The sequence below is a fragment of the Acanthochromis polyacanthus genome, chromosome 8 (assembly GCF_021347895.1).
Source record: "Acanthochromis polyacanthus isolate Apoly-LR-REF ecotype Palm Island chromosome 8, KAUST_Apoly_ChrSc, whole genome shotgun sequence".
Lineage (NCBI taxonomy): Eukaryota > Metazoa > Chordata > Actinopteri > Pomacentridae > Acanthochromis > Acanthochromis polyacanthus.
Genome location: NC_067120.1, coordinates 1,010,448 through 1,033,207, shown reverse-complemented (window position 1 = coordinate 1,033,207; position 22,760 = coordinate 1,010,448). Strand labels below are relative to the sequence as shown.

The 22,760-nt window shown below is 41.4% G+C and overlaps 1 protein-coding gene across 1 annotated transcript in view; it reads right to left on the bottom strand.

Annotated features, from left to right (window-relative positions):
• cdh13 (cadherin 13, H-cadherin (heart)) overlaps window positions 1-22,760 on the bottom strand; it is a 289,988-nt gene that overhangs the window by 57,474 nt on the left and 209,754 nt on the right. Inside the window, 3 exon segments of the mRNA XM_051952057.1 lie at window positions 6,097-6,350; window positions 7,965-8,147; window positions 21,290-21,430. Of these exon segments, the coding sequence (XP_051808017.1) occupies window positions 6,097-6,350; window positions 7,965-8,147; window positions 21,290-21,430 (578 nt within the window).

The following is a 22,760-nucleotide window of genomic DNA, read 5'->3' as shown; positions in this document are numbered from 1 at the left end:
CCACACTACTAGAATAAGAATCCATTAAAATAGTAATGATACTGAGCATCGCCCAGCTCAGTTTTGGAGTTATCATGTCGACTCTGCTGCCGTATACTGACTTTTAGTTGTCTATAAATTGCCCCTTAAATGTAAAATATCTCCATGTATAACTCAAACTGGATCTGTTGCTGCATCGTTCCACATCCTGCTATTGTCCAGCACCTTCAGTACGTTTGACATTTACTATACTTACTACATTATACTACACAAAAAGGAGTACTTTTCAGAATTCCAGCTTTGATTTGCTCATGAAATGCTGTTTTTTTGTGATGGCCAGTAACTGGTTTTAACCAGGCGTGAACTAACCGTGACATCACCCGTTGGTTTCAACGCTGAGAAAATGAAGCCCGGATTTTGCTACTTCCTGGTCGCCGTTTTGGATTTTTTGGAGCCAGTGACGTAAAAAGCGTCATCAAACAGACTGGACCGGAGAGCAACTAGGGGCAGGATTGGCTGAGGACTCTCTTATCCCGCCCACATTTTACCTCAGAGGCTTCTGTTGCTGTCTATCAAGCATAGCCACGCCCCCTGGCTCCGCCAACTTTAACAATTTATTTAAAATTCAGTATTGATTTATTTTAAGATAGGCCACCTGATCTCTCATTTTGACCATGAAAACTAACGGGGAAAAAATCCTGAGCTGTAGAACATCAGTCTATCAAATTTTATTTTCTCCAAAAATGAATTGGGGTCTATGGAGAAAAAACCCTAGCGGACGGTGTGATATTGCAAGTTTTTGACACTTCCGGGTTGGCTTCATTTGGAGCCAGATGCTACGTCCATCTTTATATACAGTCTATGGTTTTAACCCCATCAAGACATTTTAAAGGCCCTTTAAACACCTATTTTGGCTGATTATGCTCCTGCGTCAACATGTTTGCTTCATCTTAATATAGGAGGAAGAAAAAAGTCAAGAAGATGTCACTCAAGCTCAGTTGTACGTCAGAGCACTGAGAGGAGGTCTGATCAGTTAAGAAGTGAAGCACCAGGGGGTAGAAAGCCTTTAAAGCCAGCATGTCCTGAGCAGGTGTTCAAAATGTTCATGCTGCAAAAGTGTCAAAAATAAAGTATGCGTTAAAAAGTCAGCATACATGCACCAAAGGATGTTTGATTTTTGATGGACATTCTTCTCCCACGCTGCAGCAGAAATGATGGAGCTGCTCCCAGCTGGAGAGCATTATTAAAAACATTTCATTACAGTGATTGTGGAAGGCAACAGCTCTGGAGAAACAAAAAACAACTGTGCTGATGTGTGTTTGTGAAGTTGAGCTGGCAGTCGCATTCAAAGACTCACTCTGACAGACGTGTGTTTGCAGCATTTATAGAATTTCCTGTCAGCGGCAGGAAAATGTTTATGAACTGGCAGAACATACACAATTATATTAAATACTGCACAGAGTTCAGAGCAGAACTGGGGCAGCGGCAGGAGGTCATGAGCTGCATTTAGATTTCATTTGGCCAACTCAGTTTAAGCAGAACGGAAAACCTTTTATTCTGCATGTCCCACTGGAATTTTAATCCTGCCTGAATGAAGCTTCAGTGTGCTTTTGGGTCAAGCTGCTGTCCAGAAATGTCACACGTGGCAGATTTGCACAGGTTTGAAAACACAAATGGCCACTGCAATTATTATAAACCACCAGAGGACTCGTGGTAACAAAGAGGGCTTAGCAGTTCAGTGTAATGCACATGCTTTATAAGTGAGGAACTTAAAAGAAAAAGTCGCCTTTCTGTCCCACTTCTTCCCCACATACTGTTTCCTGACAAAAAGCACCTCTAATAGGCTGTTATGTGCATTTCTCCTAGTGCTGTTACCAAACTGGTCCACAGGTTAATGGTTTAAGAACGGATGTCATCTCCACAGACATCCTTGTTCCTTCATGCATGCATGCATTTGTGTTGGGTGCTGAGCACTACAGATCCTGACCAGTGAGTCAGATCGATTGTGTTCCATGTCAGATGCATTTGACCTCCTGGACCTGAAGGTTAGACACACTGGGACACACACTAAAACACACACTGCCGGCACAGTTCTGCTGAGCCACACAGGGAAGGAGAGAAGAAGGTAAACACATCTCCCTACTCTTTTTTTTCATTCTGTGCACAGCCGCTCTCCAAGTGTCTGTCTTACACAATATCTTCAACCTGTCGGCGGGTCACAGTTACGGCACCTCAAAGTCACTGCTGCTGCCAAAATGTCAAGAGGATGAAATGACAACAAACACAGACGCCATAAACTGAATTTATATAAAAGAAGGACTATGGGAGGATAAAGTTTAGAAAGATGCAGATCCGTGACGAGGTAGGTGCAACGGAGATGTCAGAAACGGCGTCTGGTGTGGCTCTAGATCAGGGGTGTCAAGATCCGTTCCTGGAGGGCCACTATCCTGCATGTTTTAGATGTTTCCCTCCTCCAACACAGCTGATTCAAATGATCAGGCTCGTTGTCAGGCTTCTGCTGAGCTTGATGATAAGCTGATCATTTGAATCAGCTGTGTTGGAAGAGGGAAACATCTAAAACATGCAGGATAGTGGCCCTCCAGGAACTGAGTTTGACACCCCTGCTCTAGATCGATGAAATCTTTAGAGAAGCTTCAAGTGATCAGTACAGCTTAAAAATGCACATACATAAAAATAGTGTGTATAAGAGAGAAAGAGAAAAAAACTGACACAAATGACGGACTAATGTGCATCTTCTACCACTGAATCGTGCATCAGTGGGACGTTTTTTCTGAGCTTTCAGAGCAATGGATGTAGCAAATGTTTGACTGAAGACAAATAGCAGCTGAAGGCCGAGCAGACGGAACGCAGCTGAGGCTGAATCCATAATGAAGAAAATAAAAGTGTTTTCTACCTCATATTTGTTTTGATGAAAACCTTTTTAGCCGAGGTTGTGCTCACTCTGGGATGGTCTGATGCATGAAATCGGTGTTTACATAAAAGTTTATATTCCTGTCTCTGTGCTGCTGCTTTTTGTGATATCAGTTAAAGTGTATTTTTAGCTGCACAAGCAGGATGACTGTGCATGGCAGCGCTGGTCAACTGGCTCCACTTTGCTTCGGTATTTATATATCTGCAACTATTTGTTGGAAAGCTGGCTCAGATATAGAATTCTGATGGCCCTGGCTTTTTTTTAGCACCACAGTGAGATTTCTATTTGTTGTTTTCAGGGAAATAACTCAACAACTATTGGCTGGACTGCCATGAAATCTGGTACCAGCCCAGTATCGCATCAAAATGTGGAAAAGCTGCATTGGTCCACATTTTTTCTAAAAAAAAAAAAAAAAAGGCTGTAAAATAGTGACATGTCTTTATAACAGGTATTCCTGACACCTAAAAAAACAACAAGCGCTGTGGTTGGTCTTTGCATCGCTGTTTTTTAGCTCAAACTAGGACTTTTGGTGCTAACTGAGTGTTTTCATGACATAAAAAGAAGCGAGGAACAAAAGTGACACACAGCAGCAACAAAAGATGAAAGTAAGGAGCGGCTAAAAGTGTTTGCATGTGTGTATTTTAACCCAAACCATACTTCTGAAATTGTAACCAATTCATTTTAGTGCCTAATAAAGTAAGTTTGCCACATAAACAAAAGCAAAAAGCCACTGAGAACAAGAGTAAAGAGTGAGTAAAACCATTGCAAATTCAAACTTCAGTCCTGTGAAATCTACTAACAGCCTCTTTATGTTGACTTTGGTGGTTTCATTTAATATTTCAAGTGAAAGAAACTCACACTGTCACAGAGCAATAGAAAATAATAGGCCTAAAACACAGAAGAATCTCACAGTTTTACGGTCTTTATTGTGAAACTTTTGTTCTGGATCTGTGTTACACATCTTTGTCTGAAACTACATTGACAGAGTTGCAAACACTTTGTGTCACTTTGCAAGCAAAAGATAGGAAGGAAAAAAATGCATGTCAGAATTTTAGTTTTCTTACAATTTTTGTAGTTTTGTGAAACTGATGCATTTCAACATTTTAACAGAACACATCTTGGTATGAAATTCCACTTTGTTTCAGTTTAAACTTCTTGGAAGCTCATGATGACTGATTGAACCATCTGCTAACTCACAAGCTGTAAAACTGTGAAAGAAGAGTCATTCTCACAAAAAAAGGCAACACACCTCAATTTGACCCAATTCTTAAACCAAACACAATGTTAAAACTTTCAAACACATTCAGCTCTGTGGCTGTTTTATTTTGAGTCATGTGCGACTGAATCACAGACTTCAACATCTGTAACTTTTACTTCCATGCAAAGTGAATGCAAAAAATGAAAACAACTGAAAACTACAACTGAAAATGCAACCATGTTAAAAAGAAAAGGCCCACATGGTGCTCAAATTCCAGTTTTATGTGAGAAAGTCATGAGATCAGAGACACCAAAACCTCTCTAACCTCCTAATGTGGACTTTCTCTTTGACAGGAAAAACATGCATCTTAGAATTATAGTAATTTTTGTGAAAGTGAAGCATTTTGCATTGAGAACCAGTGTGGCCGTAACACGTTCTGGTGTGAGACTGTGTTGCTGCTACACAAATTAATGCTCTCCTCTGTAATAAAAACGGTGATTTCATTCTGGGCCACTGTCTGATGGTTTGTTTCATGACCAGACACCTCCAGCCAGACACAGACATGTCATTAAAGTGTAAAAATTAATGAAAGAGTTAAAGTAAATAGTCTAGGAGCAGCACAGATGGGTACTCTGACTGTAACTGATGGTCAGCTGTGATCTAAACTCATATTGCTTTTCCTTTATTCTACTTCTCTTTGCTTTTAACACAAAATGTTAAATATAAACCTTAATCTAAATTAAGGTTAAATACAGTAAGCAAGGAAAAACAATACGATTAATCAACCAAATGCAGTGACTTGATGTAGTACGGTTTGGCCTCAGAAATGGTATCCACAGTGTTCAATAGGAACACATTTCTTGATCTTCACAGAGCAAAACAAACCTGTCTGAGCAGCATGCTGTTACCACTAAACCAAATCTGTATTCAGTTTATGCTGTTAGATCATCTCACAGTCATGTGACCTGACTGCTGATGTCAGAGCAGCCGTTATGAAAGCTTTATGGGCGGCGGGTCCCGACTCCTACATCCCATTCAGTGGAACAACTCCACGTTCTGCAGCTTTCATACCGACACAGTGACTACGTTTTACAGCACATAAAGCAGCATCAATAATTTGGAGCATAAAGTCATGATCTGTTGACTTTTATTTCCTTGGTCTATATTATACCCGTGTGTTTACTTAACACTGTTTTTTTAACGTTATCTATAACTGCGAGGCTGCAGAAAAGAGCAATCTAAACCGAGTATAAATTAGCCATGAAAGCCAATAAATGCAATGATGAGTTTGTTTCTTTTCTTTTTTTTTTATCTTGTAAAGCGTAAATGCAGCACACACTGCTGGGCTCCCTCTGGCAGCAAGAGGAATAATTTTTATTGTAGTGCAACTAATAGCCTTCCTGTTATGATGATGGTACTATCAGAGAGGGCAGCTTTGGTAACAAAGTTAAAGTTAATGAGCTGCTCGAAAAACTGTGACTTTTCAGTGGATTGCGGTGAATGCTTTGACCCGTGCTGGCAAATTGCAGATTGTCTGGGCAGTATTTTGTCTTTGTGCACAGACGGACACAACAAGGTAACACTGAGTGTGGAGGGATGATGGTTCAGAAACACACCGACAGCCTGAGATGTCAAAACAGCTACAAAGTGAGGATCTGGCAGCCTGAAATTGGGGTTCACTTTCCAACCTGCCAGACCACCCTGCTGGCTTCATCTGAAAGGTTCTGACAAAAGAGAATCAACCACATAGGAGAGAAAAGAAAACTTTAAAGTTCTGCTCAAAGCCTCTCATTAGCAAATGAGGTTTCATTATGTAGCTGCACTGATCAAAGTGAAGCCGAGTGAAGATCAGAAAACTCATTACTGACAATGCTAAGGTGTGAGCTACAGCAGATTACACTCAATCACACCACACACAAAGAGAAAAAAAACTCTTCAAATTTCCTTCCTCACCAAACAAACAGCAGTTTTCTGTGCAGCTTCTTACCTGATGCTCTGGATCTCTAACGTGTCTGGATCTGTAGCGCTGAGCGAGGCCACCACACTGCCCACAGGGATGTTTTCTACCTTGGTGACTACCAGGGGATCTGGGAAGAACACTGGGCCTTCGTTGATGTCCTCCACCGTGACACGGACGGTTGCTGTGGAGCTCGGACCGTAGCCGACGTCAGGAACCAGAGGATCCTCGTTCTCCACTCTGATGTACAGCGTATGGAACATAGTGGACTCATAATCCAGAGGCTGAATAGGTAAAATGATTGGAAAAGGAAGGTTTATGTTATCATGGTATCAACCAATGGGTCGTTCTGCCTCAATTCACCAAACACCAAACCAACATCTTCAGTTTAATTGATTCTTTTAAAGTGGTGGATATTGATTGAGGTGATCAATCACTGGTTTCTGAGATAAAAACTCTTAAAGAAGGTGCAGTCAGGTGGATTTTTTACACTGTTTTCTTCGTGCCAATCTGGGGATCAATGTTTAAAATGCCATAAGTTGAGAAAAAATGGTGCCAGAGTCCTGAAGTTTTGCAGGCTCATTGATATGGTCTCCAATGGTACAGCCCTGCTTTGACAGAACAACACAAACCAGTTACATGATGGTGCACACTGGGTCAAAAAATGTCCATATTTGTTTCTATTCCGATGTAGAACCAGTCATAAAACCTTTATTATTCACCCTAAGAGGCACTTTTTTCCACCTGTAACTGGCACCAATAAAAGTGTTAAAATTTAGAGGATGGTTCCAGTCAGTGGCATACTCTAACATTAAAATTATAGTTTTTTTTTTGCATTTATGTAAGTATTTTAACATGCATTGAGCAGTTCTGATGGTGAAACCACTCCAGCAGTTGTCCCAGCTGGAAGACTTTCATAATAGTCTGTGTTTCAACTGATTTAATGAAAAGTGGTGTCATAAGCAGTCAGAGATGTATACTTTTACTTGGGTGAGACTTTTTTTTTTAAAATCAAGATCTGTTTAATCATTAGAACCCTGCTATCAAAGAGTTTGTCACAGATATTGTGTTGGTACCAGTAATACATGGTGTACATTTTAAAAGCTCCTATTTCTGCCAATCACAGGGGGTAAAGAAACATCGACTTCTTAGTGAAGGCTTTCTGGTTGGTGGAATATGAGCATTGACAGAAATGTTGAGATTTGTTGACCAAATTTACACCATCATATAACTGGTGTGTATCATTCTATCAAAGCAGGGTTGCACTAGCCTAGCCGCGCTATACAACCCACAGCAACAAATTTAATTCTCTGCCAGGGTCGAGAACAAAAACAACAACAGTCGTTGAGCTCCACTAGCACCGACTCTAAATAATCTTTCTCTTAACATGTCTGTAATATACTTGAGCTTCACCCATTGACTGTATAAATAAGGCTTCACCGAACTCCTGCATCCTCTGATTTCCGGCGTTCGAGGAACTATGTCAGCCTATTCGTTGCACTGATTGGTTGTATACCTACCCAACTGCTGCAGAGTGATTTGATAGACAACCTTTTAGCCCGCCTCCCTCCCTGTCGAGCATGCCTAGACCCTTGTGCCTTCAGAGCATGGGTCTAGCGCGGTTAGGCTAGGGTTGCACCATTGAAGACAATATGTACATATCAGTGAACCTGCAATATTTCAGAACTCTGCATTATTTCTCTAGTTGTGGCACTTCAAACATTGATCCACAGGTTGGTGTGAATACAATCAACTCCACTCCTTTATATACATCTTCTACTCAAACACTAATGCTGCCTATGACCCCAGGTTTTATACATGTTTAACTTGAAGGTGAACTTTTCTTGAAACTTGACCACACATCATATAAATGCACGGGTAAGCCTCATGTACGTTACCTTGACGACCGACAACATCCCCTCATTGTTGTCTGGGTTGGTTTGGATCTCGAAGCGCTGTGCAGGATCTCCACTGATGATAGAGTACATGGCTCTCCAGGCCCCCGTGGCTGGATCGTCTCTGTCGTCTACCGTCAGGTTGACCACGACGCCGGTCGAGCCTTCGGACACGTGAGCCTCAAACTGTTAAAAAAAAATGACAGACGGACAAATTAACATTAGCCAGAGAGGAATCTGGAGACTCTAACAGAACAAATCAGACCTGACTCAGACAGAGAGGAAGACCTTCTACCAGGAGCTGATTTATGTAACTTTAAAGACTTCAAAGACTGAAGTGGATTTGAGGACAGCGCTGTTGCATACTAAGTCGAACAGAGAGATGTAAGAAAGGAAAAAAAGGGATGTGAACAGGCACAAATTTGCTTTAGGTGGCAAATTACAGCAAAGGAATCTGCCTGAGCTGAAATTCTTTCAAAAGTTTTGAGGAAATTGTGCACACATCCCACGCCTGCGTGACTGTCTCATTGAATAAAAGAAGAAAAAGTGAATTATGGAGAAAACAATCACAGAGAAACAGGTTTTTGAGCAACGTCTACAGACACAGCAAGCATCTGTACAGTTAGTTTGATTATGCCGGGTAAAGACAGACTGCAGAAGTAAAACAACGTGGAAATTCATGTTGATAAAGTGAAGAAAAAGATAAAGAATTCCCTTGTTCACAATTGTAAGTATGAATGTAACGCGCTACAACGAGAAAAGCACTCAGAGAGCTCAGTCCTCCTCCAAGGCTGCTCATTCCCCCATATGTCAGAAATGCAGCATTTATTTATTAGTTATTAGTGATCAGAAATCACAGCAACATAGAATGTGTTCTGCATGTGTACATTATGTACCGATACTGAATCACGTGACCTAAATATGTAGTGGGTGGAGGGAACTGATGGGACTCAGAAACACCCCCACAGTTTAATCAGTTGTTTCTTGGGTCATTTCTGATGGATAAGTCCTGATAAGTCCTCAGAGGTGGATTTGTAGTAGGATCACAATCAGCTGATGTAGTATTCACTGGTTGTCATGGTTACAGTGATGCCGTGCTGCTATCTGGCAACGATATAGAAATCTTTAACATATCCCTGGATCCAGACCATAAGCCGCATCACTGTCAGAATCTAATCACTTGGTCCTTGTGTCATTTCTGACCTTCCCTGAAAACTAAATCCAAATCCATTTTTGAGTAATGTTCCTAACAGACAGACTAACCAGCGCTGATTGTCACATAACTCAGAGTAAAAATATTGAAACTACTTTGACACTAAGGGGTAAAGAGGGGGAAGAAACCACTGAAAAGACAGAGACATGCAGGATGATTGAAAGAAGAAAAATGAAGCTCATCTAAATGATGTAAAAATGCCACTTCTGCTGTCAGATCCAAGAAAAAACATTTACCTAAATGCTAATTCACAGGACTGTATACACATGAGCACACCGACAAACAGCACACACAGCAGAATAAACACTACTCATCACCGATTCCTCTCAGCGCATCTCATTTATTTCTCAGTGTCAATCACTCCCCACCTCACTGCTCATTGTTGGCAGCGGACCTCAATCAGATTCTTATCGATGCTTTCTGCCAGCGAGGCTTCCACTAAAGACTACACTGTAATCGGGGTTACTCCGTGCAGAAGCTACCGGCAGGCAGAGGCAATTCTGTCGAAGTGTGTGTAGATGTGTGTGTTTGTGTGTCAGGACCATTATTGTGTCAGAGCTTACAGTGTAATCTTTGAGACACAGAACACTCTGTTTAAGGATAGCGCTGGTCCAGCCTAGATTACTGCGTCTCCTGTCAACCCACGGTATTGTTGTTTCACAGATTACCCTCTTACAGCCGTACACTGCCTGGCTCCATGCATTTATCTGAAGAGAGACAAACATTGATTTCTTCTCTTTCCTTTCTTTTCTCCCTTTTTATTCATCCAAAGCTTGTTTAAAAACACTTTGAACCATTCACAGTCATTTAGGGCACACAGGATCGAAGCACAATGTTCTTAAAAGAAAAGTGCTGGATGTTTGTCCCCACATGTTCCTCGTTGGTCCTTTTGTCCTGCGACGCCTGCGGCAGGCCGGCACAAAGGCGCCGTGCAGAAATTAGAAGGGTGTTGGAAAACATTTCATAAAAAGCCTCATTTTGAAAGATGCAATGGAATTCAAATTTACACAGCGATTGCTTTAGCTCCAACCCTGAAGCGGTGAATGCCATTTTACACATTTTTGCACGTACTAAAAGACACTGTGATCAGAAACAAATGCCTCCTATTGGCACTCCTGTGGTCATCATCTTCCTCTGGACTTCAAACTGCAGATAAGAGGACCAAATGTGAGCGCCACTCCTTCCCTCAGACACACAGACAGTACAGACACGCAGACAACAGCCGGTTAGATTGGGTTTAATCATGTGGGGCAGTCATGCGGTCGCTGAAAACGTTGTATTCTGTGCAATGCGGCCACCGGGCCCCTGCCCTGCCGCTGATAAGGCCCCCAATTCCACCTGGAGCACAAAGCGACCAGTCACCTGAAAGACCAGAAGGAAAACAGTAACGACGAGGCCGAGCACCTGGAATGACTTTAAAACAGTAAGAGGGAGAGATGGCGAGGAAAGAGAGCTGGAAATAAAGGCCTGCTTTCAAGTTGGCTTTTATCTGTCTATGTGTGTGTGTGTGCGTGCACATTTTCTTTTTGTATGTGAGACTTCCAGCCGCAGACATAGAGCCAATTACAGTAGCAGCTCTCAGAAAAAGATGACCACATGGCCAGAACACAAGCACCGGAGAGACTGTGAGCTCAACAAAATAAACACCTAGAAACAGACAGACAGACGAGACGGATCAACAGACAGACAGACAGACAGACAGACAGACAGACAGACAGACAGACAGACAGACAGACAGACAGACAGACACAGACAGATCAGATAGATTAACAGACAGACAGACAGACACAGACAGATCAGATAGATTAACAGACAGACAGACAGACCAGACAGATCAACAGACAGACAGACAGACAGACAGACAGACAGACAGACACAGACAGACAGACACAGACAGACACAGACAGACAGACACAGACAGACCAGATAGATCAACAGACAGACAGACTCAACAGTGACCATAAATCACAGAGCCCTACACTTCAGACATTTTAAGATTCCAAGGAGAAAAAAAAAACGACAGTGTGACATTGATTTTCTGTTTCCATCTCCTTTTATGTCTGACTTTTCAATAATCTGCCCCATAAATCTTCAAGGTAATGCCACGCTGCCAAAAGATAATTGGCTGATAGTCATTTGATGCACAACAGCTTAAGAAGGAAAAATAAATAAACCGATAATGTCACGTTTCAGTCAACAGTTTAAAGGTCTGTAGTCTTATGATTGTGATGCTGGTTTATTTTTGTTTGACTTACATCACCTCTTGAGTTTAACAGGGCTACACATAGAGACAAACAATCACGCTCACACTCACTTACAGACAATTTAGAATCACCAGTTAACCTCAGCATATTTCTGGACTGACGGAGGAAGCCAGAGAACCGTTGCTATCACAGGGAGAACGCACAAACTCAACGTAGAAAGATCCCAGGTAGGGACACGAACCAAGGATCTTCCAGCTGCGAGGTGACAGCGCTGACCACTGAACCACTGTGCAGTTCCAGACTGAAAATGCGATTCATTAGGATGACGTGTTAACCAGCAGTCAGCTGAAATATTATGACTGGGGCATTTGACACACTTTACAGACAGGTTAAAACAACAGCTGTTCTATGAATTCAGCTATACTGAGATAGAAACTAAAGCCACTACCAAAGTACAGCTACACGATAGAGAGAAAAGGTGTCGCTAATTAGCTTCATGCTTGTATAATACAGTCCCTGTTGTTCTGTTAAATAAACAGACTGAGCTTCTTCCTTTAATTTCTATTAGAGATGCTCCACTGAATTTAACAAAAAGATGCTATTTTAATCATGTTTATGTTTCCACTTCAATTCCACAGTTCTGCACCTTAATTCAGAATCATTTGTTTAGACATTGCGCTTGTATACTGATATAGTCTGTCAAATAAAATGCACCTAAATTAAATATCTATTTTTGATTACTTGAGTACCAAACATTACAATGTTAGCATCGGCACTGAAATCATCATTTTCCTTTGAACACAATTTCCCTTTTATTATATATAATTATTTATATGTAATCTGTGGTAACAATTGGTAAATTGTCTTTGCTAGAACAAAAGCATAATTTGTCCACTCCATAAACCACCACTGCAGATCAAGCACTCGCTGCCGCCCACTCACTCGTTCACTCACGCTGCTGCGCTGAGTGGACACTGTTCTACTTACAAGCGTTTTTCTCTCAACTTCACTTTAAAGAGGACTCCAAACCCAGAGCAGCAAACATCTGCATGTCAAAGCGGAACATCTGGCTGATTTATGAAAACACAACGTAATTCGGCAAAACCTTCATCTCGACACTGTCAACAGCAATCAATGCACCTTCTTCTCCAACAGATGGAGGTGCAAGAGAAGCCTTAACTTCTGGCAATAAGGTGCGAGAAAGAGATGTGAAGCTTTTGAAGAGTGTACACATCTGTCAGCTTCACCAAGTAACGTTAAATGCACTCTGCCTCATTAACTTCACTATGGAAAGTGGCTCCTTCTTCCTATAGAGGCTTTCATTTGTCTTCCATTGCCAGCTGGCATTGTTAGTGGCTGTTACAAACCAGTAACCTAGACCTTTTTTTCCAGTCTGGTTGTTACTCGCAGATACAGCCTTCATATACAAAGAAACAAGTTAAAGTAAATAAAAGGATAGTTATTATGTCAAACCTATCAGTGTGACTTTTCCATCTGCTTTGCCCCTTCACAAACAAACACTACTAAACACATGCACGCAATCACAGCCAAGTAAACACACACATGCACGTCATATTCTCAGAGACAGTTCCATGGACACACACATAAACAGAGGCGAATGGAGATGAACTTTTTTATTCCTGGATGTCTGTCAGAATGCGTTATGAATACAGATGGCAGCTGTGGCTGCAGTGACAGGCAGCTCGACAGACAGCTGAGCAGCTGTTCATTTGTCCTAATGGAAAGTACTTTGTGACACGTCCCCGCTGCCCCAAAGATTTTCTCTGACAGGGAATACACATAACAGCAGCCCATCACATTAAACCTCCCGAGACGAGACTATTTTGCCTCTGAGAGACATTTGCTCTGCTGCCGCATCGCAGCAGGGAAGCTCTGCAGCCGAGCCATTTGAAGTTTGTCTTCCTGGGTGTGTCTCCAGCTCTTTCTCAGCGTCTTTACCGCTTTTTCTAACTGTTTCTTAGTCAGTCTCATCTGCCTTGATGTGTTTTAGATCTTCCCAAGATGACTCTCAGAAAGCAGAAACTATAAGTGGATGAATCTTGACACTGAGAAATGAATGACATGCAGAAATCCAAAAATGGTGGAGCATTCTTTAAAGATTAAAAGCTGGCATGACGGAGCAGTGCTCTAATTTACTGTTTATTAGCCCCTTTGTAACGACACTGAGTGAGTGAGATGTCACAGAGGTAGAAGTCAAATTTATAAGGAAATCCTGCCTGAGTGAAACAGAATCATGTACATTTTCAAGCAGCTCGTCTTTTATCTGCTCTCAGAAGCAGCTTAACTCTCAGCAGAAGCAGCTGTAGACAGACTGTAAATCTGGAACAAGGCTCCGTTGTGCACGTGATCACTCATCTTCCCACCCAATCCCATACAGAGTGTCTGTGCTTAGGATCGCTAAGTTATTTCTCCGTCTAACCCCCCGCTCACTTTTTTACCTTCCCCCTGGTTTTAATCCTGAATACAGTAAGTGTGCCTGGAGAGTTAATGAGCTTACCTGTGTCTTTATTAAATTTCTACAGCTTCTGTGCTGCCTGTTTCCAAAGATAGATTTTTGATGAATCTGACATTCAGCAAAGCAGCTTTTCTACCTTTTTTGGAACATGACAGATCTCGTATTTGTCAATGAGGCTTGTGAAAAAAGGAGCAAAATATTCAAGGACTCCTGGCAGGCAGAGTATTGAATAATGTGACAGCGTTACAGCCGATGTGTTACACTGAGGAGCGGTGAGCAATCCGTTTCGAATGGCCAGACTGGAGAGCTTCACGTCGGGAAATGTGGTAACTTTTTAAAAACAACCAATCTGACAGAACTTTTTGCATTTAGCCTGCACTGTGACAGTAGAAAGAGAAAGTTTCCACTTGAACAGCTACCGTCAGACTGCTAAGCTACACATTAGGTCTAGCTCTGAGGAAGAAGCCCATGAAAAGCTTTATAATTCTGCACTTCTTAAAGTATAAACCTGTACACTTGGTCTTCAAAATACAATATTGCTGTCATAACTGAAACGCGTCAGAATGTCAGAAGTCACGGTCAACTCAAGACTGCATTGATACACATCTGTACAGGTGTGTGGAAGCTTTTGTTTACAATTGTTAGCTCAATACAACAGTTTTTAGCAGATCATATATTTAACCATATCCTTGATGTTGAATCAAAAGCCAGTGTGCACTACGTTTGAGAAAAAAGAAAACTCTGAAAGCTCGCAGCCTTCTGACACAATGCCACTGAGTAGAGACAGACATCTGACCTTGTGCTTTCCAACACGTTAACATTCTTTGAGCAAACGTCATACTTCAGGGACAATGGGACTGTTGCTATTTCAAGTGGCCTTTTGCATGTTTTTTCATCGCTTCCTTCGTCTTTGATAAGAGATTGGGACATCGGGAGGCGTCACACTATTCTTCACTCCTGAATAGCATTAGCTGGTTGTGCTCTTCATGAGACACCTGTACAGGTAAAATGACTACATGTATGCACACTAGTAGGTGGTGAGAAGGCTGAGAACATTAGAATATAACTGCAAAACTGTGTGAAAATGATTAATTTGTAATATAATAAAAGTGAAAGTGAAACAGCAGCAGTTTCAAGGTCAACCTGCTTCACACTGCATCTTACCCTTACCAAATCCACAAACACACATGTTCAGCTGTCCTCTAAACACGTCTTTAACCTGACATGCAGCACACAAATCCTTTCCCCTTCCTTCCTCTTTGTGACAGAGGTTTCTGGCCAGCTACGCCACCGTATCGCCCAGGGTAAAGTGCCGCATGTATCGCAGAGCCAGCGAAGCAATCATGCAAGGCCCGGACTAATCCGTGACACCCGTTAGCCATCCCTAAAGACAGACCGGCACTGACAGGGCCCTGCTGCCCCACGCCTGGTGCTACACCCATCAGCGCTAATGTCTTTATCAGCGGGACAGATGGATTGCAGGCGAGCATATTCTCCTGGTCATCATGGAGGAGAGAGAGAGGAAAAAAAAGAAAAGGGAGAGGGGGAGCAGACAGAAAGACAGACAGGCAAAGAGAGGGGGAGTGAAAAATTGAGTGAGCAGGAGAAAAAACTACAGACTGTCAGGCAGTTTGAGTGACAGCAGTGATAAGGTCCATCATGGTCTTGTTATGAGGAGCAGGGTGGAAATAGGCCCAGTCAGACATGGCGCCGAATTAACAGATCCAGAGAGGAGCACAGGCGAAATGAGCGGCATAGAGCAGGGGAGGAGAGGGAAGGATATTGGTGGACGAGGAAGAATGAAACAGCAGAGAAGGCAAGAGACGTGAAGGGCAAAAGGTGTTCGGTGCAGGATCTGCTCCGATACAGCATCAGCTAGTACCAAAGTTTAACAATATCCACAACTTTTCTGAGTAATACAAACGTAATATGAAATTCAACAAAGTAGAAAACCCCAAAGATACTGCAGCAAAGATGAAGAGTAAACTCTGAGATAATAAAAACCCAAGCAGCAGATAAAATAATCGGCAAAACATCCATCTTCGTTACAGTAGCATACATCTCTGGCCGTTCAGACAACAGAGCTACTAAGGGCTGCCATATCATTTCTTCTTCTTGTTTCCCCTCCTCATAAAAACAGGATTAGACCCTCGCTATAAAAATTAATCAGGCCAGAGCCCATTCCCCCAGAGGAGCTTGAGCAGGAAAATGTAATAAATTTGCCAGTAAGAAAGGGTACCTCAGCTTATGATTTTAAAAATGGAAGATAGATTACACTGAATCATCCACCCTTAGAAAGAATGTACGAAGGGGGAAAAAAAAACCCCGAAATGGCAGTTTGGCATGCTGTTAAGCTAATTCTGCCATTTTTCTTTTTACGCAAGATTTTAAGCATTCTCTTCATGTTCATATTTTAGTAATGCATCGGTGATTATCAGAGCAAGTCATACTGCAAGATTTAGCTTCACTTAATTCACTTAAGCAGCTTTTCATCTCTCTAAACGGTGCTTTATAGTCAGACTGAAATTAAAATGAAAGTTTTGGGGGGAGGGGATCAGGATATAGCCTTTACATTAGCTTTGGTTTGTGTAGCCAACGAGTATATATGCACAGAAAATGGAAAGAAAAAGTTTTCTTAGTTTTGATAATTTGACAGTAACTCCAGCCAGACCTAACTCTCTTAAGTGCTTTATTCAATAGGTGGCAACTTGACTTTTTTTCAGTTCTTGAATACATTTTACCTCATAGAAGAAATATACTCTGTTCTGACTAGTAAGATGTATTTATTTCCACCTACAGTTAATGAATTAAGGCTCATTAATGACCAGAAAATGAAAATGGGGGTAAAAATGCCTGGAAGAAGATGTCAGGACTGCATTAGAAGTGTCCGGCCATGCCCGCCTTCACCCCAACCGGTCGAGGCAGAGTTCCACCTTCTCTGAGCCTGGTTCTGTCAGAGGCTTTTATTTCCTCCTGGTTAAAGGATCTTTTGGAGGGTTCCTTCCCATTGTTTCCATCGACTGCTTACTCAAAGGGAATCCAAAAGGACCTTTGGATTGTTGGGTTGTTCTACATTTCCATGAGATGACATATGTTCAGTTGAACTGAACTGAAATTGAATTGCAGGTGTTAAAATACCACGGACAAAAGGAAACATCCACTTGAATAAATGCTACTGCTAGCAAAGAAGATGAGAAATACCTCCACAGGGATGTTAGCTTTTGTCATTCAACAGCATGGCAATAGGTCTTTCCAAATGTTGGAGAAATCTGAAATTTCCCAACTGAAACGATGTTATGTGACCTTGTAGACCGAGAAACAAAATAAAGTTTAAAGTTTTTCAGTGTAACAGGGCTATGCCATGCTAAGTCAGTGGCATATAATGCAGTGCCTCACTTAGCTCCACCTGCTTTTAACGTCCAGAGTCGTGGAAAATGCACATCTATTAATATGTTTCCTTAATATGTCAAAAAGGGAAAATTATGCACAACAACTGCATAATTTTTATAGTTTTATGTGTATTTCATGACACAAAAAGTGATGATAATTTGAATGTAAGACATTACACTGCATCATTTTCAGTCCTGTGTGCTTCCTGCAGACGATCATCTCTATAGAACAAGAAGCTCCACATATTTGCAGCTCATTTTTAAAAAAATAACACAAAGAAAAGGGGGAAAACACAAAGCAAGAAGTGGTTACATAATTAAAAACTTCTCTTCTGGTTTCTATTTGTGGATCGTGTCACGACAGCGTATCTACTGTAAACCATATTCTTCGGCTGAACATTACTGCGTTTCAAAGCACAAAACTGATGTTCACTTGCGTCGTGACTCTTCTACATGAAGTATAACTTGTAACTTCAGTGCACAGAGATGAATTAAGCAGGAAAAGACGAACAGATTCCCTGCTGGCTGATCTGAGGAGCCGGTCTGATGCAAAGACTTCACAAGCTCTGAATAGCTGTCTCTGTGCATCAGGCTGTGGTAGGTAGGTCTGAGGAATAACAGAGGCACCCTACATGGAGATTATGTTTGCTGAATTCAAACAAAATGTCAACTCATGAAACTCGACAACGGTGCATTAAATGAATAATAACAGGAAGAAGCACATCCCTAGAACACTGATGTGCTTGCTTTCTTTCCCCTTTTCCTCTCTCTCTGCATCTTTCTGTGTCGGACGTTCGACTTTCTTCTCATCTTTTCAGCCTTCCCTCCATCTTTCTCTGCTTGAGTTCTGCTTGCAAGCTGGAAGATGAGCTTTTAAAGCTTACATCTGGTCTGCAGGAGGTGGTGTCTTCAGAAAAGACAACTCGAGATGCGTCTGAAGGAGGGGGTTTTAGAAAGTTCTGTGGAAAGAATTGAATATTTATTTGAATAATTTATATGGTGAAAGCTTGAGAGCTGCTGCTGCCACAGACTCGGCTGCGATATGAACACTCACGGGCACACACTCAGTACGATGGCGGTCATCGGAGAGGTCACGGATGATTCATGGGCAGGTGGGGAGCGGTCAGGGAGAGTGGAGGGGAGAGGATTTATATGAGGAGCTTAACGTCTTCAAACACTTGTTTTATAAAAGCTCAATTTCTCCACACCGTTAAGCGGATCTCTTCCCAGTGAGAAATGAGAACATTAACTGGGACACAGTGCACTCTGCAAGGCCCTACTGAGCTGCAACAGTTCACATCTGAGCTGTGCTCCTTACAAGCTGCCCTGACACCCCGATGCATCATGGGAGGGCTGCAGGGGAGGTTCGGCTGGGGAAAAGCGCTATGCGTCTCAGAAGCTGACAGCAGCTGCAGGCGTTACCGTTGAAAAACACAACTCAGTGTTACACCTGCACCTGAAGGTCCAGGGAGCGTCTTTCTCTACCGGACCCCATTCATTCTCCCAGCTGTCTCACCTCCACAAGTGAAGAAGAACAAAGAAAACGGCCACAGCAGCAACTTTTGACAAATTTCTAATGAGGTGGCACAAATGGGCAATGAGTGCAACTTATGCTATTTTCTGTGTTTTTCGTGCACGTTATATTTTACAGCATCACTGGCAGGTACCACTTTAGTCTGTTAGCTTTCCACTGATGCCTTAAGGCTCTGCTGACTAAACAAACCATCAGTGAACCACATCACATCCACTCCCACTCCTGCTCCAAGATTCCCTTATCTCTCCTCTGCACCCATATCACCCAGTTACAGTGTGTTACTACGCATCACGTATGTTCTCTGCATGCTCATACACTCCCTGTGACCTGAGTCTTTTCCTGAGCTTTACTTTCAGCTTACAAGGTGAAAAATGTCTTCATTAGAAAGCTAAAGGTCACACTGACTTGGGAAAGTGTCTGGATTGGGTGGAGACACGTTTCCATGAAGCTTGTAGGCTGCAGTATGTGTTGGGGTGAAAAAGACTTGTCTCTTTGTAATCTGAGCCATCTCAAAGGCCAAACAGTTTTCTACTGTATAACCTATTGCTTTAAAGGCTATGATGAGTACATTATTAACAGTTCAACCTTCATAGCTTTGCTTCTAATCCTGCATGGCTCACCGTATAATCTCCAATGGAGGACAGAGCCTTCATTCACCTGAAGTCCAAAGAGATCACGGCTTATATTTAACCTTTAAGTGTGCAGGTTGTTTATTAGATAGTAACCTTCTAGAAGGCAGATTAAGCCACATATTTAACTTGGAAAATACTTGGAAATGATCTATTCAGATTGCATCAACAACAATCACAAAAACATATATGTCATTTGTGAAATTTTACTATCATTGAGTGATATGTTTCATTTTTTATGTTGTTACACTTCATAATTTCCTAAAGAGTGACTCATCTAAAACCCAAATTAGTCACAACAATAATCACTAATCACAGCCACACTGGATAAACAGAGGAGGCTTCTGTTTCTGCTCCTTGGGGTCAGCAGCATTCCTGTTCATTCTCTTAGATAAAAACATTAGAAAAAGAACACTAGAACACATTGGATTTGACACTCTGTCAGCAAGACATTGTTAAAAACAAACAGTTTTCTTTTTAGAAATATCAGAGAGCTGAGTGTTATACAGTCCCAAGTGGCAAACAACCTGAGATACTCAATTAAGCTTTAAAGGAGGTTTATTTTAGCAGCAGGCTTTATATCGGTTTATGTTAGCTTATTCTGTCATGTTTCATTAAGGTTTCTCTGAGTTTTCTGATCAATCCTTGCTTTAATTTGTAGCAGAGAATGTTTGCTCTAAACTTCAAACACATCATCCGTACCTGCTGTCTTGATAGTTTCTTTAGAATTTAAATGTTCACAGCATGGATTCCATCACAAAGTCCTGCCATACAGGCTCATCTGTGGCACTGAGGTCAACTTTTCCACAAAAAAATACCGTTTTTACACACTTTGCTGTTCTTTGGAATCAATCTTAAGCTCCTTTCAATAAAACTGAACATGGATGTTTCACACTAAAAGCATTCTGATGGCTTAAAGACCATAATTATACTGATGGGTTCTATTTGTGAAGCAGTTTCAGGAAGTTGATCGATACGGAGAGAAAAGGGGCAGAGCAAACTTTACATTTCCTCTGTGCTCATCACTTGTCTTTACACATTCCGTTTCAAAATATATTTCCTCAGAACTAATTCCTTCAGGACATTAACAAAATAAAAGCTAAAATACTTGGCCTTTAAGTCAAGCCAAACTACACTGTACTTCTTTCAAATTGTGTTTAGCATCTGTCAGTGAAATGCGACACGCTTTCACCTCAAATCAAAAGCACTTTATTGGCTCAAAATGAAGAATCCTGCTCTTTAACACTTTTATTCTTTAAAAACAAAATGCTGACAGTAAAATGGCAGCTATAAAGCAGAATTAATTTCAGTAATTATTGAATAACACGTAATCTTTAATTGTTTTTAGCTGACTTTTATTTCCTGGTGTCCTGAAAACTTCGCTATTACTAGAATGTGTATATTTAAACATTTACAGCCATTATTGTCTGATTTTTCACTGTGCTTAACCTCTTGTTTGGTATTTTTAATTGTATTTAACTGCCAAAGACTGTCTGCAGTGTAAGTGGACCACAGAAAGCTGCCAGGAATAGCTTTCATTTTGATGTCTCTACCAAATGATTTATAAAGCGAATTAAAGTTGAAGTGAATGCTTATTATTGACTAAATGGCTCCGGTGTGTTTACCACATGCATCAGTAATCCAACCAATTAGTCACAGATCATTTCCACAACCAGGAGACCTTGGTTGCAGCTTGCTATTGGGGAAGCATTTCTTCTGCTAATGTGCCCCGAGTCCTTGAATAAATGCAGCACATCGAAGTGACCGACCTTTAATCTCCCTGGAGGGGTAAACAAAGACATTTCGTCTTTTTTTGCGACTTATAAATAAAGACATAGCTTTCAGTAGGAGTAGAAATGGAAATATAAGGGGATGCTTCTTACCAGAGGATGTGTGAACTCAGGGGCATGGTCGTTCTTGTCTGTGATGGTGATGGTGGCCGTGGCTGTTCCTGTTAGGCCCACCTCACTTCCTGCCATGTCCTTGGCCACGATCTCCAGCTCATACCTCGTGGTCGGCAACGTCTGGAGAATAAACAGTGATGCAGAGTTACAAAAGTGAACATGAAACCAAATGGAAAAAACTGTATTATATGCGCCTGCATGTGTTTTCTTTCTTTATTTGATAGAGACGGTGCACATTAATGAAGATCTATTTAGACAGCAATAGACGTAAATATGTCGGATTATTAGCAACAATGTTACTGTACATCTGCAGTCCATAAGCAGATTAAAAAACATAACAGTGAAACATAGGACAATAGATCACAATAAAAAGACAATAGATCACAATAAAAGTGCATTACATTAAATATACACAAAGAAGTTAAAGGTCAGTGGTCACATGACTGGTTGACTTTCAGCTGTTTACGGTGAGTTTTGAAGGTTGCTAACGTCGGTCACTCCCTTATGGGGGGTGTAAGATCTTACTGGCCTTCACAGAAAGAGCATTTTGTCCAAAGGCTGTTTGATGGTGAGAAAAATGAGAATCCAGGGCATCACTTTAACGGGTCTTGGCGAATAGAAAGTCAGAACATTATATCTGAGATGCAAACCTGAGAAAAAACATTATTAGATGAAGGAGTAGCCATGTGCCTAAGTGCACTCAGGGAAAAAGCTAATAATTATCGCCGTGTTTTACATTAGTGTAACACTTTTAAACAAAGCTGGAGAGCTCTTAATAATCAACTCCAGACATCAACCCACAATCAAATTGAGTGGATAAGGCTGAAAAAAATATCAGCACACCGTAAATATGCACCCTCACGCTCACACAGCGGTGTTAAAAGCTCCAGTAAACACTTCACTGAGGGCAAGGTCGTGAAAACACCTTCTTAAATTCAGACACGTAAGAACACAAGGGGCAGCAAGGAACAGAAGAAAAGAGAAGATACCTAAAGCTGTGCAGTATATGGGATCAAAGTATAAGCATGCTAGCTCATCCATTTTAAAGATCCCTGAGAGCTCAGGCTTGGTTTTTATACACATCCTCCACAATGCTCCAGGGCGACGGAGATCAGGGGTTCGAGGCGCTGCCTGGAAAGACAACCTTTTCATCTTTGATATAATCAGTAAAACTGTGCTTCAAAATGTGCTTTTTGCTGTGACTTTAGAGTCTTCACACCTATTTTTAGGTATTTTTTTGCTTGTGATGAGATACTGGACATCAAAGAACGGGCTGAGGATTGATAAAAACCCAAACTGAGGGCGTTTCAGTCTTACAACCCGAATTAAAGGTAAAAAAATATTGTTATTAATGACACTGTTGGCTGTTAGAGGAAGGTGGACGTGTGAATCCTGGGCTGTGATGTGACATTTACGAGGCTGAACCTGGCTGAGCAGCATCACAGTAATA